The 15,855-nt window shown below is 56.5% G+C and overlaps 1 protein-coding gene across 1 annotated transcript in view; it reads left to right on the forward strand.

The window, feature by feature from the left end:
• Window positions 1-4,483: 4,483 nt before the first annotated feature.
• ZNF385C (zinc finger protein 385C) overlaps window positions 4,484-15,855 on the forward strand; it is a 31,925-nt gene continuing 20,553 nt past the window's right edge. The window contains exon 1 of the mRNA XM_012656650.1: window positions 4,484-4,733. Coding sequence (XP_012512104.1) covers window positions 4,484-4,733 — 250 coding nt within the window. The remainder of the gene's footprint in view (window positions 4,734-15,855) is intronic.

Consider the following 15,855-nt stretch of genomic DNA (forward strand, 5'->3'; position numbering starts at 1 on the left):
ACCCTCTGCTTCCCACTTTATGCTTTCAAAGCCCTTCCCCACTCAACCCTCTTTGGATGGGCAGGCAGGGGATCTTACCGTCTTACAGTGGCCGAGGACCCCACTGAAACCCAGGGCTCTGAAGTGCATTTGTCACCTAGCCAGAATGGTGGGAAAGGGACCCCAGGGTCCTGCCTGAGTGTTGCCACCACCTCACCCCCAGCTCCACTGTGCTGGAGGCACAGACAAGACAGGCAGACAGAACCCTGGCCTCCATCAGCTCCCGGCTCTGGTGTGAGCCTGCCTTCCAGTTGGGGTGGGGGGTCCCCTGTCACGGTCCAACCCCCACCCTCCCTGCTGCAGCCTCAGCCCATCTCTCAGGGAAGGTGGGGAACAGAGGGAGATTTATCCCACTTCCTGTAAAAATCGCCACCAGACAGACAGATGGGTACCTGTATGCTCTTTTCCTCTGCTTTCACCTTGTCTTCCCTCCCTGCCCCTTTGGCTCTGGCCCCACTCCTTCCTGCCCAGCGTGTGGCACCTCCCTGCCTGGCCTCAGTGTGGCACCTCCCTGCCTGGCCCTGGAGGCCGAAAGGGGTTGCACAGCCCTGAGCCTCCCAGGAGCCTTTCTCAGAGTCTGTGAACCCCCTCCCCACCCAGCCTTTCAAATCAGGGCTTACCAGGCTTTAAGGAGAGGTGGAATAGGGCAGAGAGAAAGGATTTGGGCTGAGTCAGACAAGTGTACGTTCAGATCCAGCCGCAAAACCTCCCAAAGCCTGTCTTCTAATCTTCGAAGTGGAATAACAGGTTAATAATAGTGCCCACCCCATGGGGTGGCTGTGAAGTTTAAAAGAGATCCTTTGCATAAAGCACCTGGCACATGGTAAGCCCTCAATAAACCGGGTTGTTATTATATAAGGAAGAGGTGACCTAGGTAGCTGGGTGGTGAAGAGGAAGACAGGGAAATTTCTGGAATCAGCTCTTGCACTGTCTTGCCATTTTACTTTGAAGCAAGTCCACCGCGCTGCTCTGGGACTCAGTTTTCTCACCTGTTAAAGGCCGTGTGTGGACTAGGTCCTGTCCGAGGGTAGGTGCAGCCAGGGTGAGGCATGCTGGCTCTGAACAGCAGCCAGGGTTGGGGGGCTGACCTGCTTATGCTCACGGCCTGTACCTGTGTGCGCTCTAGCAATTGCCCACCCCACCACAGTTTCCAACTGGCTCAGCTGGAGCAGTGTGGCTCTGAGGGGACAGCTGGGAAGGCTGGTCAGGCAGGGCAGGCCGCGGCAGGCCCAGCAGCCTGCTGGGGGGGACACAATTAGCCCCGGAATCCAGGCGGCCCTGCGAGCCCAGAGGCTGTATATCACGGAGGTTTAATCAGCTGCGTGGCAGATATTTGTCTGCTCTCTTGGGCCATGTCCTCGGCCCGCCTGTCATAAATTGCCCTGAGATTTCAAAATACCCTTGTCACCATGCTGGCGGGGCAGGCAGCTCTCCTTGGCATGGCCATGAAAATCTTATTCCTTTGAAGCCTCCACCCTGGGGAGTTGGACCCTTCATCCCCAACGCTTGCCCCTGGGGCCTCCTTCCTGCCTCTCTCCCTGCTGGGGAGTGGGGAAGACTTAGAAAGGCAGAGTAGCTGTGATGACCGCCATCTAGAGGTGAGAGGGTGCAGACTATTGCTGGGGGGCTCTATATGCATTGGGGGGCCTTCTCACAGTGATGGGAGTGACCTCCAGTGTGCCCTCTGTGGGAAGAGCTGTGCCCTGGACCCCTGGTATGGCTCCAGAGGACAGCCTAGTTAGTTGCCCCTTGAGTATGGAGGACTGGGGTGGGTCCTGCCCAGGGAGTGCTGGGTCTCCACCTCTTATCTTTCCGCTGGGGGCTCACTGCGCCACCTGGAGGCTATCTCTGAGACTGCATCCCGCAGCAGGGATGGGACCCTCAAATCACCAGGCACCTATGACCACACAAGGGTCAGACCCACGGTGAATGAGTTTGCTAGGGCTGCCATAAGTGCCCCAAACTGGGTGGTACTTAAACAACCGAGGTTTATTATCTCACAGTTCTGGATGCAAGAAGTCCAAGATCAAGGTGTGTCGGCAAAGTTATTTCCTTCTGAGGACAGTGAGGAAGAATCTGTTCTCCACCTCTCCTCTAGCTTCTGGTGGGTTGCTGGCAATCTTGATATTCCTTGGCTTGTAGATGCATCACCCCAATCTCTATCTTCATGTTATGTGAGTTCTCCCTGTGTACATGTTTGTGTCCAAATTGCACGCTTTTATAAGGACTAGTCATATGTATTGGATTAGGGGCCCACCCTAGACCGGTGTGCCCTCGTCTTCACTAACAGCATCTTCAATGACCCTATTTCCAAATACAGTCACATTCTGAAGTGCTGGGGACTTCAACAAGTTGCATTTTGAGAGAAGGACACAGTTCAACCTCCAGCACATAGAGTCTTAAATGTTCAGTGACAGTCTCATTCCATGGTACGGGCACAATGACACCCAGCCTGTGCCACAGCTACACTGTGACACACACACCGAGTGACACAGATTCATCTCAACAAATGATGGCACAGAGACACTTACAGTGATGCAGGTACATCCTGACAGACAGGGCAACGGACAAGGTGACTCCACTCGCAAGTTGCAGATTAATAACCATGACTTTTGTAGGACACTGAGAAGCATTCTATAGCGATCAGCTCATCTAATCCCCACGGTTGTGTATATGACGGAGGAACTGTTACCGATCACTCCCACTTTACAGACGTACAATGAGGGAACTGGGCTCAGGTCACCCAGCAGTCAGCGACAGATCCGAGATTTGGACCCAGGCGTGAAGCAGCACAAAGCTCCTGCCCTTCATCGCTGTGCCCCTGTGTCCCATCCACACATAGCCCCGATGCACATAACAACTGACACATGTTACATGGGACCACTGCCCACAAAATGACAAGTGGCTTACTGAGAACGGGGTGGCATCCAGGGACTGCAGGCAGGTTCTTGGCCGTGGACCTGTGAAATTAATTTTCCTTGTTCACACGTGGGCTGCACACTGGATGTGTGGTCTTGCAAGGACATTATGGCATCACTTGGCTTGTCTGATTTGCAAAGGGAGTGTGGGCCACGGACATAGAAAATGCCTTTTGGTGAGATGTATTCGTCTGCTTTGGCTGCCATAGCAAAGTACCATAGTCCCAGTGGCTTAAACAACAGAAATATATTTTCTCAAGAGTTCTGGAGACTAGAAGTCTGAGATCAAGGTGTCAACAGGGTTGCTTTCTCCCAAGGCCTCTCTCCTTGGCTTGTAAATGGTCTTCCCTCTGTAATTGTTGTGTCCAAGTTTCCCCCTCTTGTAAGGAAACTGGTCATATGAGTTAGGGCCCGCCCATACGACCCCATTTTAACTTAATTACCTCAATATAGACCCTATCTCCAAATATAGTCACATTCAGAGGTCCTGGGGGTGAGGACTTCAACATACGAATTTTGGAGGGGATACAATTCAGTTAGTAACAGAGAGATGGGCTGTCACGCTTCGCCCAGGCCCTAGGCATGGGGTTGCCCGGGTGTGAGGGAGAGACACTGACCCCGCTCTCAGGAAGCCCCCATCTGAAGCAGAGGCAGGAAGCACACACAGATTCAGGAAGGAAGTGAAAATTAACACAGTTCAGTGTGAGAAAGGGAGTTGGGCAGCCTCAGAATGGAATTGGTTGGAGGGAGATAAGCCAGACAGAGAATGTTCCAGAGAAGTGAGTTGGAAAGGAAAGAGTGTCTGTGGAAGATGGGGGGCATGGAGGGGTGACGAGAGGGTCCAGGTGTGTGTGTGCACACATGCACGTGTGCACTGGCTGTGTACAGCAGACCCAGTCAGCAGGGCCCAGGTCTCTACCCAAACCACCAATTGTTGCCTCAGCCTCGGTGGCCAGGACAGCAGGGGCATCTGGAGCCGCACAAGGCAGGAGTTGGGATGGCTTTGCACACTGCCGCCGTTTATGAGTGTCACCTTGCTGGGCACAGGGCACGGGAAGGTTGGGTCTCTGGCCAGCAGCTGCCGTGTCCCCAGTAAGCGCCACATGCCTGCCTGTCACAGGCTTATTAGTGCTTTCTACGGAGCTGAGAACAGGACTCTGGCTTCCCAAATGTGACTCCACTTCCCTGCTGTGTCTCTCCCTCCGCGCCCACGTTGCCTCCAGGACCCTAGTCTCCCTCTCTGAGCTTTGCTCTGTGGCCCTCTGAGTACCCAGGTGTCTTGGCCTCCAGTGTGTAGACATTTCTGATGCCCTTCCAGATATTCCCATATTTTCATGCTGCTTTGGTTGAAATAGGCCCCGTTATGCTCCCTTTGCCATCCTTAGGCGGAGAGTCTCCAAAAGCTGGGGAGTCTCAGCTGGGATATAGAGCCCAGGCATCTCCAGGACGCGAGCCCCTTCTGCTCCTTGTACATATTCTCAACCGTCGAGTCTTTCATTTCTTTCTCTCTCTCTCTCTGCTCAGGTATGAAGCGGCCACTGAGCCCATCCCCCACAGGTGAGAAGGAGCCCCCCACATCTGGAGCTGCTGAATGCCCCCCTCGGCCCCCGGAGCCACCTAAGCCCAAGCGGGAAAGGAAACGGCCGTCGTACACACTCTGCGACGTCTGCAACATCCAGCTGAACTCTGCAGCCCAGGCCCAGGTGCACTGCGGGGGGCGGGCCCACCAGAGGCGGCTCCGGCAGCTCAGCTTGGGAAAGACTCCCTCGGGGCCAGGTCAGTGTGGAGGGGCACTGCTCCTGCAAACTTGGTCTAGGCTTGATCCCAGGGGAGGATCTCTCTGTCTGGGCCCCGCTGAGGCGCTCTGGGTCTGTGGCCTCCCTCTGTGGGGTCTTTTGGGTCTGAGATGCCCTCAAGGGGGTCTTTAGGTCTGACGCTCTCCTGATGCCATCAAGTTTTGTTTCGCATCTGGACAACGCTCCTATGGGATCTCTCAGGATCTGGAGGTCTGGTTCTGGGGGCTCTCCCTGTGGGGTCTTTTGGGATCAGGACTCCTAAGTAGCATTTCTCCAGTCTGGAGCCCCTGGCAGGGACAGTCTTTCAGACAAGGGCCTTGCCTTCAGGTGTGCCCGGTTCTTGCTCTGGTCTCTGAAGGCCAAGGCCAGCAAGGAGCACAGCACTCCCACTGAGGGACAGCAGGAGGCCCCTCTCCCTTTGCTGGACTCCCGGCCAGGACTTCTGCTTCTCCCTCGCTGGGTGACTTTGCAGAGGTTTGGCTGTGAGCACTGAAGGGGCAGCTGGCTGCAAGGCGGACTTGCGGGGAAATGGGTGAGTGCATCCATGCGGGTGATTGTGGCTGACAGGCACGGAGGGGCCGTGGGGAGATAGGAACAGCCCGGGCGGCTGGCTGCAGGGGAAACAGTTCATAGCCAGGCCTGGCGTGGGGAGGTGGGAAGGGTAGGAACTTAACGCTGTTCCTGGGGGCGGCCACTGGAAACGTACCTTGCAGCCCAGGTCGGTAGCTTTGCCAGAGGCTGCGCTCTGAACTCAGACACCCTCTTGCGGGCTGCCTGTTCTTTTGGTGATGGTCGTGGGACACCCACTGTCTCCTCCCCTCCTGAGGGTGGAGAAAAATAAGATCCAGTTTCCCCACTCAGCATCTGCCCTAAGACTGAGTGTGTGTTTTGGGTGGAGACAGACATGAAAAGAGCAGAGGGGTGTTTCACTGCCACATGGGACGTACCCTGAGGGGCACAAAGGCAAAAGGGCAGTTCTACCTGGAGACACCAGGAAAGTCCTCCTAAAGGAAGGGGAGCTGAGCCTGGAACATAAGTGACAGGACAAGGGGCATTCCAGGCAGGGGTCACAGCTTAAGCAAAGGTGGGGAATGCCCTGGTGGCTACGACCAACTCCTCCATCCAAGCATTTAGGGCTGGACACGGAGGCTGTGACTCTGAGCAAGCGTACATCTGACTGGTGGATGTTTCTGGAGCGGGTATGTGTGAGTCTGAAGACTCACTCATTAATTCATCAAATATTTATTAACCTACTACGTACAAGCTGCTGTTTGGGGGAGTCATGTTTTTAAAAGGCGTCATATCTGCCTGTCAGGAAAGAGCTGTCAAAATAACTACACATGGAGACAAGTTCGTTCTAAGATACTAACAGGCTTCCTAGAGGCCGGTACAGGATGCTTCGAGAAGTCAGAGGAGGGAGAGGTGAATTGACACAAGAAGTTAGGGAGGGCCTCAGAGAAGGGACGGTGACGGTGGATACCGGAGAGGACAGGAATGCCAGGCAGGCAGGCCCCTACAGCAAACATGCCGGGGCCTGAACGCGCGTGGCTCTCCGGGGACAGTGAGCAGTTGCTGGGTGTGTTCTGGGCATGCGGGGTGCATGGGAGAGTTGGGGTGAGTTGGGGGGACAGCAAGAACCACATGCGAAGGCCTTGCCACCAGACTGGCTTTGGCCTTTGTTCTGAAGGTGATGGGCATCACTGATGTGATTTGAGCAGTAGTTAGTGTTTCTAGACGTCTCTGGCGAGGGGGATGGGTGAGACTTGGGGGTACGTGAGACGGAAAGGGGGATGGGAGGGAGAAACAGATTCTGGACCTTTTCTGTAGAGAACAGCCAAGATGTGGTGACTGACGACGTGGGGGCCGCGGGGGAGGGCAGTGGCCTGGATACCTCTGGCTGGGGCCTCAGTGTGGACGGCAGCTCAGTTATCAGAACGCTCAGTTATCTTCCCTGCGGAGAGGGAAGCAGGACCGGAGGCCCGTGTTGGGTGGTGAAGGCCAGGCGTGCAGCCCGAGGGCGTTGTCCAGCCCTTGCTCCCCTCAGAATACAGGGTCTTTAGGCCTTACTTCCTGGGCAGCGGACTCTGTGGCAACAGCCCCTCCCTCGCCCACCCCACCATGCCAAGGTGGAGAGAGCCCGTGGCGGGTGAGGAGAAAAGACCACAGCTCCAGAACAAGGGACAGGCTGCCCAGAGGAGTGGGAACCTCCCGCACACCTGGCTTCCTCAGCACTGGGTTGGTTTGGGGTCTCCAGGAGAGGCTGGGTGCTCCAGTCTAAATTGTTAAATCCGCCCTGTTAAATCATTGTCCATCCCATTGTCTGTCTGTCTAGCACCTCCCCCTCCAGCCCTGTGCCGCCTGTGCAGGACACCGTGATACCCAGTGAGTCGTCCCGGGGCCTGCCTTTGGGCGCTCACAATCTAGATGGGGAGGCAGACATGGAACCAGCAAGAAGATGCTAGCAACTGCCCCTGAGCTGGGCGTGGGGTGAGGGGAGGCACGTCAGGGCTGTCAGCCATCCTGAACGCCTCTTCCAGTTTTGCCCATGGTGGGGACTGGGCCAGTGCGCCCCTCTCCACAAAGAGCAGAGAGCCCTTAGGGTGCGGCTGAGCGGAGCTCCCTGGGGGAAAGTGGAGGGAGGCACACCTACTTCGCGGAGGCTTAGGCTACATGTCAGGAGCCCTTGACACACTCCTTTGTTCCTAGACACTCGCTGTCCAGGCTCTACGCCATGCTGAGACACAAGGTCTCAGCCCTGTGGCAGCCGTGAGGGGCACTTGTTCCCTGCGAGCTGTCACTTTGATTAGGGGCCCGTGGAGCTGGAGACTTCCACAGTGACAGGCGGTCACAAGCAGTGAGGCAGGGACCCTCTCCTGCCCACGTCCCTGAGGCTGTCTGTGGGAGGGAGAGACGGAGGTGGGGGTTGCTCTTCCTGTCTGAGCCTCCTCACCAATGCCTGAGGCCCCCTTCCTCAGCCACGCCGGGCTCCTTCAGTTCTCACTCCCAGCCCTGAGTGAGCCTGGAGTACCGTGGTGGCACGGGATGGGGAAATAGCAGGTACCCCACGCTTCCTCATGTCCCCTCCTCCAGGTACTTTCCCATGTCTGTCCCCCACACAGGAGGCCCATTCATTCTTCAGGAGTGTGTCCTGAGCCATCTCTCAGCCCCCAGCCCCTCCTCCAAGGTGGGGATTATAGGCACCTGGAACCTCTCCGCAATAAGGCTGAACTCAATGACCTGTTGATCGGCTCACACACACACACCCCTAAACAACTTTGCATGATTCTCCAACATCTGCAAGGAGAGAAAGGTTTGCTGGCTCGACCCTCCTAGCTCTAACCTCTGAAGAGGATGCTGGGCCAGCACAGGTCATGGAGGGACAGCTTGGCAAGGAGCCGCAGCCCACCCCCAGTCCCATGCGGAGCGCCTCCTTAGGTGCTGAGCTGTCTACAAAGCACTTGCACATCCGGGGCGGCATCCCCTCCCCCCTGCCATCCTGGGAGTGATGATGGCATCAGTCTTCACTTTACAAATTGGGATACTGGTGCTCAGAGAGATGAAGTAACATACCCAAGGCCACATAGCTGGGTTCGGATTCCAGGTTTCTGACTCTAAATCCTATCTCACACCACCCACCCCCACGCCCTGCTGAGGACAGCAGCAGATATTAGGAGAGACTGAGCCTTAATGTTTTAGAGTGGGCAGGAGGATGGCCCAGAGAAGACAGGCCATTTCCCGGCAAGAGCATTCCACAAATGCTTGGGCCCACGGCCACTCCTCTGCCCAGTGCCCTGGTGTCCTCAACTGAAAAATGGGAAGATGCCAGCCATGTCCTGCCTCCCTAGGCTGGCTGGGAGGCAGTGGGGGGAGGGCTTCCTAAAGCCAACCAGTCTCTCCCTTGTCTCTGGCAGGACCAACCCAGCCATCAGTGCAGAGTGGCCCACCCCCTGCCCCCAGCATCCATTGCAACATGACACTGAACACCCATCGGAGGGGAGAGAAGGGGTTTTGGTAAATGACTTAATGACTGCCTTGCTGAAATGGCCAGAGGGACCTTGGGTGGGGAATGCAAGGTAGACATTATGGGGACAGCTGTGGCTGTACCAGATGTCCCTGTGCCTTTCAGTGGGAGGGAGGGTAGTGGTCAGAGTGGCAGGTTGAGGCCCTCCTACTCTGCACCCTCAGACCTCCTCTAACTCATGTTCGAATCAGTCCCTCCATCTCTCCTGATCTTTGACTGTGGAAGCCTCTGGCTGCACTCTGGGCCCTGGAGATCAAAGACCTTGAGCTCAGGTCACGCCTGAGTCACTGGCTTGATGAGTGCCTCACCCCCCACTCCCCACAGATGGATTAATTTCAGTCCCATCAGGATGCCCGGAAGCCCTCTAGCCTGTCCCCATCCTTCAGTATCTCCCTGAGTTGCTGGTTCCTCCTCATTCACCCCCTCCCACACCCATCCTGAGGCTTTTGGGTACGTGTTTCAAAGAAACTGTGCTCCCCCGGCCACTGAGAAGTTCTTGCAGTCTAACCAGTGACTCCTGCTGCTAATCTCCTTTGATGGCAGGTGATGGAAGTGCCCCATGCTCTCCCTGGATACCATCGTATCCCCTCCCTCAGGCATGACCCTGACCATCAGTACCCCCCCCTCCCCCGGGACCCACCAGGAAGAGCAAGGCTGTCTGGGTAGAGAATTAGGGGGCTTAGTTCAGATCACTGCCCTCTCAGAAGACAAAGATTCTGTCTGTGTCTCTGGGTGGGTTAATTAGCTCTGGGCTTGAGTTTCCTTCCTCTCCCCACACAAACAACTCCTTTCCCCCAGAGCCCCTTCCTAACAAACCTGTTTTCAGGAGCTGCTGCTGCTAGCCCTCCCAGACCTTCTTTGTGGTCGGGGTATCGGCTGCTCCGGAGATTACAGGTTATTGTCTGGTGGAGACAGGATGCTGACAGGGTGGGGGCTTGGAATGCGAGACTGGATCCAGCTGTGGGTCGGCTGTCTCCTTCCCCCAGCCCACCCCTTCCCAGCCACCAGGTGCTCAGGTGAGTAGAGAGCCAGGTTTTAGGAAGAAGGGAGGTGGGGAAGGAGCAAATGGAGGCGAGAAGGGCTGGGGGCTGGGGTGGGGCAGAGAGCGGTGTCAGAAGTTCTAGCTGATCAGATGCATACCCCCTTCCTGGCACTAGGGGTCCAGGTACTGGACTAAGAGTGGCGTGACACCTGGACTCCCCTCCCCCATCCTCATGGCCAACACTCTATGATGAAGTGGCAATACCTCTCTGAGCCTCAGTTTCCCCTTCAGCAAAAGCAGGTAAAGATAAGCGGATGGATGGCAAGGAAGGAAAGAATGAGTAAGGCTTGCAGCAACAAGCCCTGGGGCAAGAGAGCGGCAAGAATCTTCTGGCCGGCAGAGAAGGGGCCAGCAGCACCTCCTTCCCTGGAGGTCTCTGGGGACAAAGTCAACCCTTCGCTTCAGTGTAAGAGGCACTAGGCAGAGACACTCCAGGAGCAGGGGTCAGCGGGATGCTCCCTGATACCCTCCTCGGTCCCTGTTCTCCATATTTGCTCCACGCTTCTACCCTTGGGGAAGGACATGCCCGGGCCATTCCACCTGTGACTGGTGTGGGGAAGCCAGGGAAGGAATGGGCAGCTCCTTCCTGGCAAGAGGAGACAGGGCACAGTAGCGATGCTGCTTTCCAGGCAGGACCAGGAGTCCCTCCCTCTCGCCCTCCCCTCCTGTCCCTCACATCCCCCCTTCCCTCTGTCACTCTGGCTGGGTTTCATCATTTGCTCCTAGCTCTGCGCGCTCTGCGGTGCCTCCAAAGGCAGAGAATGCTCTTGAGTGAGTGCTGAGGACGCCTGGGCTGGGGAGTGGGAGTGGGCTTAGCCAAGCGTGGTCCTCTCCCCTCTCCCCAGCCCTGTCCTTTTCCTGCTATTTTTGGCCCCCAAAAGTTGTCTGCCGGTAGCCAGGTGACTCTTGTACCTTTTCCCCAGTCCAGGACTGGATGGGGAAGCCCCACTGTGGCTGAGGACAGAGGTGGAGGGAGGGGAAGGAGTGGCTGGGGAGCTGGAGGTCCACCCTGCAGGAATCAGGTGTGTTGCACATCTGGGCAAATTTGCGTCCAGGGAGCCTGAGTCCAAGGTGCCTTGTATCAGATCACACCTTCAAGGGCTGCTAAGGGGCCAGGGGAGGGGGAGAAGTCTGAAGGGGCTGAAGAGGGAGCTGTTGCTGCAGCAGGGAGAGAGGCAGACAGAGGGAGGCACACAGAAATCAGGGTGGGCTCCTCCCAGAGAACCAGCCACCGCATGAGGTCCGCACGAATGCCCGTGCTTTATCTGTGGTCTCCCGCTCACCTCCTCACACAGGGGGTTGCCTAGCCTTTTGTGAGGAAGACTGCCGTCACCCTTCATGGTGGGAAAGGGCCTAGAGGCAGTGAGGCTGGGGACAGAGTTTGTCTTGTGACCAGGCTTTGGGGTTCCTCCAGCTTGGGGGGGATCTGGAACGTTAACACATCCCGAGTGCTGGATGATGGTCGGAATCCTACTGGGGAGTGGGCAAACAGTGGGTCTCAGGTCAACCCCCACTCCCTGCCTTTGGCTTGCTCTCTCTTGGACTGCCATTTTCTTTGCAGAGTTTTGGTTTTGTCTGTAATAGAAATGGCAGCATTATTATTTGAGGTGTGCTGTGTGCATGTATGCACCCTACCGTCGCTCTGCCCCATGACTCTGGGTCGGGGTGGGGAGAGGGAGTGGGATAGGGAGTGGGAGAGAAAGATTGCGTTTGGCTATATGCTCTTTTAAGTCGGATGCATTTAATTTTGTAAGCGCAGTGTGTGCACACACCTATCTCTGTATCTCTGTATCTTTGTGTACACTCATCTATCTTTGTGAAGGTGTGTGCTGCCGCAGGCCTATTGCTTCAGACTGTCTGTACAGGCATCTGCAGGGGTCTGCATGTCCATGTGCGTCTGTCCCTCTGGGTATGTGTATGTACAGTATGTCTTTGTTGATCGTGCCCATCTGCGTATATGTGCATGCTCATGCACCGCCAGTGTGGGTATCTGTCTTGGCATGGATACCGCCTCCATGTGTGCACACATCAGTGTATGTAGAATAGAATACAAGGTCTAGCTGGACAGATGTATGTATGTATGTGCTTTGATGTCTGTGCCTGTCGCTATCTGTGGGTGCCTATGGGCCTCAGGGTGTGTGTCCCTGTGTGTGTGTGTGTGTGTGTCTTTTCCAGTTGTGGCAAAACAGCAGGACGTGGTTTCCCCAGATCCTCTCTGTTGGGTGGCAGCCAGGGTGGTGTTATTTCATAAGGTGCCTGCTGCGTGCCCCTGCCTCAGCGTTGGTCAGACCCCTGGGGTCAGCCTCTTCTCCTGCACTCGACTCGGTCTGGTTTGTTCATCTGTTTGACCAGAACCAACAACCCACCCTCTTGAGGCAGCAGTCCAATGAGCCGTGGATCCTGGCTGTGGACCCCAGCCAGGTTGGGGAGGAACTGCTCCAAGACACTTAGGGTGGCTGTTCTGCTGCAAAATACCATCAAAGGAGACCTACCCTGCGCTGGACCCTCTCAGGGGTGTAGAATTCTAGACCTGGCAGACTGTATGGTGCCATTCTGGGGCAGGTGTGGAGGCTGCATTGTCACCCTTCATTTGAGTGTAGCCAGGAGCCGGGCCACACGTGTATGTGCATGTGCCGTGACTCATGCAGCATCCCAGCGGCCCTGGGGCCAGGGTTCGCGGTGAATGTCAGAGGCAGACGGTGGGTGGCACAGAGCAGTGCTGTGTGAAGGATGCTGAGGAGGAGTTCCCCTCCAGTGGCTGCTGGGACCTCAAATCAATGTGTACGCTAGGCCTTGTGCAGGAGAGCAGTGTCCCTAATTGTGAGGGGGCTGGAAGGCATTTCCAGGTGACTTTCTGCTCCCTGGAACAGGAGACTGGGTCAGCAAGTGCCTTGGCATCCCCCCTGATCCACAGTGGCAGGCCCACCCTCTCTGCAAATGGCCCCACACCCAGCACCTCATTTGGTCCTCAGACCCATTCCTGTCCTGCTCTATCCTCCTGCCTGGCTGTAATTCCCACTTCCCAGATGAGGAAACTGAGGCCATAGCTAAGTGTCCAGTCCAAGGCCTTGGAGTGAAATATAACTGGAGCTCTATCCCAGGCCTCTGGACTCCAAGCCTCCAGGTCTAGGAGGGTCGGGGTGCTTACACCCCACATTCCTGCTGCAGGGAACCCACCCCTTCTCTTCATCTCTGTGGGGAACCCAGACAGGGGCAAGCGTTGCCTATGCACCTGAGATGAGGGTTCTAGGAAGAGGTTGCTCCAACCTCCCTCCCTCCCTCTCTTTTTTCCCCATGCTGTCCTCCCCATTACAAATAACTCATTAGACTAAAACGCTGGCTGGGCTCGAACTCCTCAGTAGTCTCCCCTCTAGGCGAGAAGGTCAAAGCTCCCAGCATCCCTGCAAAACCTTCCAGCTTCAGCTCCACCTGGACCTTTTTGAACCTGCAGTGCACTTTCGACTTCCCGAAGGATCTTTTCTTTGCCATCCCACCGCCTGGAATGCCCTGCCCTTGGTAAAATGTCACCTATCCCGCTGTGAAACCTAACTGACTCGCCCTGCACACCGTTAGCTTGCCTCCCCCTCCTGGGTGACCCCAAAGCACCTGCTTCCTAAGTCTCAGAGCACTTGGCCGCCTGTAGCCGCCACCCCTGTCTGTCTCTCACGACTGTGAGCGCCTCTAGGAACCGCGGGTGAATGTGAGGACCGAATGAACTCCTGCGGTCTAGCCTGAGTCGCTCGTGCTGCAGCGCGCGGTGGCGGCGGAGGCTGAGGGCGGAGGCTGAGGGCGAAGCGGCCAGGAGTCGCAGCAGGTGGGCGCGGCCAGGTGAGCCCCGCGGGCGCCGCCTGCCCTGCCCGCGACCCCGGCCCGCGCGGGCTGCTGGCGCCTCTTCGCCCCCGTTACCGCTAGTGGCTGCTGTCGCTCAGTGGAGCCCAAGGAGACCGCGGCCAGAGCGTCCACCGCCCAAGATGGTGGCTCCCGTGTCTCCGTGAGTGTGTGCGGGCGGGGCGGGTGCGCGGGCCGGGCGGGGCGCCCCCTCCCGGAGCGGGCGGAGGCCGCGTGCCTCTGCCGGAGCCAGCCCGGGGCTCCGTCCCCACGCGCCCCCCAGAGGAAGTGTCCCAGCCCGCCCCGTCCCAGCCCCCGGGAGGATGGGTGAGGGGGCGCAGGGGAGCCCCATCTCACCCGGGCGGCCAGAGGAGGGGGCGCCTACTCTGCCCAGAGAATGGACTCCTGTTAGTGGGGTCCCCAAGGAAGGGGCCCAAAGGAGCCTGGGGAGAAGGTTGTGGACCCCCATACTGGGGCCACATCAATAGTGTTCGGGGCTCACCTGCCGAGGTGGAAGGGAGGAGGGGGAACAGACCAACACACAACGACCCAGGGGCCCTCAAGTTTTGCGGACTCCCATCCAGCTGGCCAGGGTGTGAGAGACCCGAGCCACCTGGGTCTGAGACAAGTGTGCCTTCCTGGTCAGCCTTGGTCACAACTGAACCTACATAGTCATGTTTTATCCACACCTCACCCCACCCCGCTTGGTTTCCCCAGGTTGAGGTGGGGGTGTGTCATGGATTTTGACCTGTTTTTTTAGAGCAGCTCTGTCCAATAGAACTTTCTGAGAAGATATAAATGGTCTTCTTGTCTGCGCTATCCAATACAATAGCCGCTAGCCACAAGTGGCTATTGAGCACTTGAAAAGTGGCTAGCGTGAGTCGAATTTTAAAATTCTTATTTAATCCAAATTAATTTAAACAGCCACATGTGGCCAGTGGCAGCTGCCTTGGACAGTGCAGGTTTAGCATCTCCACCAGCCAGTGCTCTGCCTACCTACTCTTTTGTTCTACAGAATGGGGCAGGGTAGCCAGCTTCCAGGTAAATGGAAGGGAACTGACAAACTTCCAGCAGGGTATCACCTTGGTCCTGCGCCCTCCGCCCATAGAATCACAGGATCTTGGGAGGAAAGGATGCCAAAGCCAGCTGTTTAACCACCTGACAGGTGCTCCCTTGCTCTCTCTTAGTCACTCACTGCCCAGACTTTGTGGAGCACCTGGTGGGTGTCCGGCACTATCCCCTCTCTGGGGTCCAGACATGAAGAAGTTAGTTACCTTTCCTGCCCTCAGGGAACTTGCATGAGGGGCGGGGTAGAGAGGGGAGGAAACAACAGGACTAACAGAAATAAGCAGAGATTTGTAAGCTGTAGGGCCTGCAATGGCGGGAACAAATGGGGGAAGTGGCAGAAAAGAAGGGGACTGGCAAAGGATGATCAGAGAAGCCTCCTCTGAGGAAGGAATGGTTAAGCTAAGGCCAGAGGGGAAATGGAATAGGCCAAGTAAAGCGTTGGGAGGGAAGGTGGAAACATTCTGGAAGAAGGGACAGCACATGCAAGGGCCCTAGGGATGGGAACCTGGCACTCTGGAGGAACTGCGAGAAGGCTGGCATTGCTAGAAGGGGAGGGAGACATGAGTGGCCACCAGAGAGGTCAGCAACCCTGGCACTTTGCAGACCTCAAAGGGATTCTGGCACTGGCCTTAGAGGAAGGGGTGGTGGAGGGATTTTAAGCAGTGTGTTTTGAAAAGCCTGCTCTGGCTCAAAGGTGGGCAGGAGTGGAAACCCAGAGTGCCATTAGAAGCAACTGCATAAGTCCAGGCAAAAGATAAAGGTGGCCTGGACAGAGCCACCAGGCGGCAGTGTGGAGAGAAGGGACGTTAGAAGCGTGTTGTGGAGTGGAATCAACAGGTCCTGTGGATGGACCAGGTGCTGGATGTGGGGAAAGCAGAGGTGAGAAGGGTGGGTTTCTGGCCAGAATCCCTGGCAAGGAGGATGGGTCTCATTTCTGGAGATGGGGATGACTGGGAGAGGAGCATAGTTGTCTGTCTAGAGTTCTATCCTGTCTGCAGTTCCATCTAGACAGGCCAGAAAGGCAGCCGCATGGGGCCGTGTGGTGCCCAGGCTGGGGTTGTGTATTTCAGAGTGGTCTGCAAAGATGATTCTGAAATCTTGGGACAGTTTGTGGTTGGGAAGAGAGGAGGAGATGACCTCCAG

The sequence above is a fragment of the Propithecus coquereli genome, unplaced genomic scaffold (genome assembly GCF_000956105.1).
Source record: "Propithecus coquereli isolate 6110/MARCELLA unplaced genomic scaffold, Pcoq_1.0 Scaffold515, whole genome shotgun sequence".
In the NCBI taxonomy this organism is placed as follows: Eukaryota; Metazoa; Chordata; class Mammalia; order Primates; family Indriidae; genus Propithecus; species Propithecus coquereli.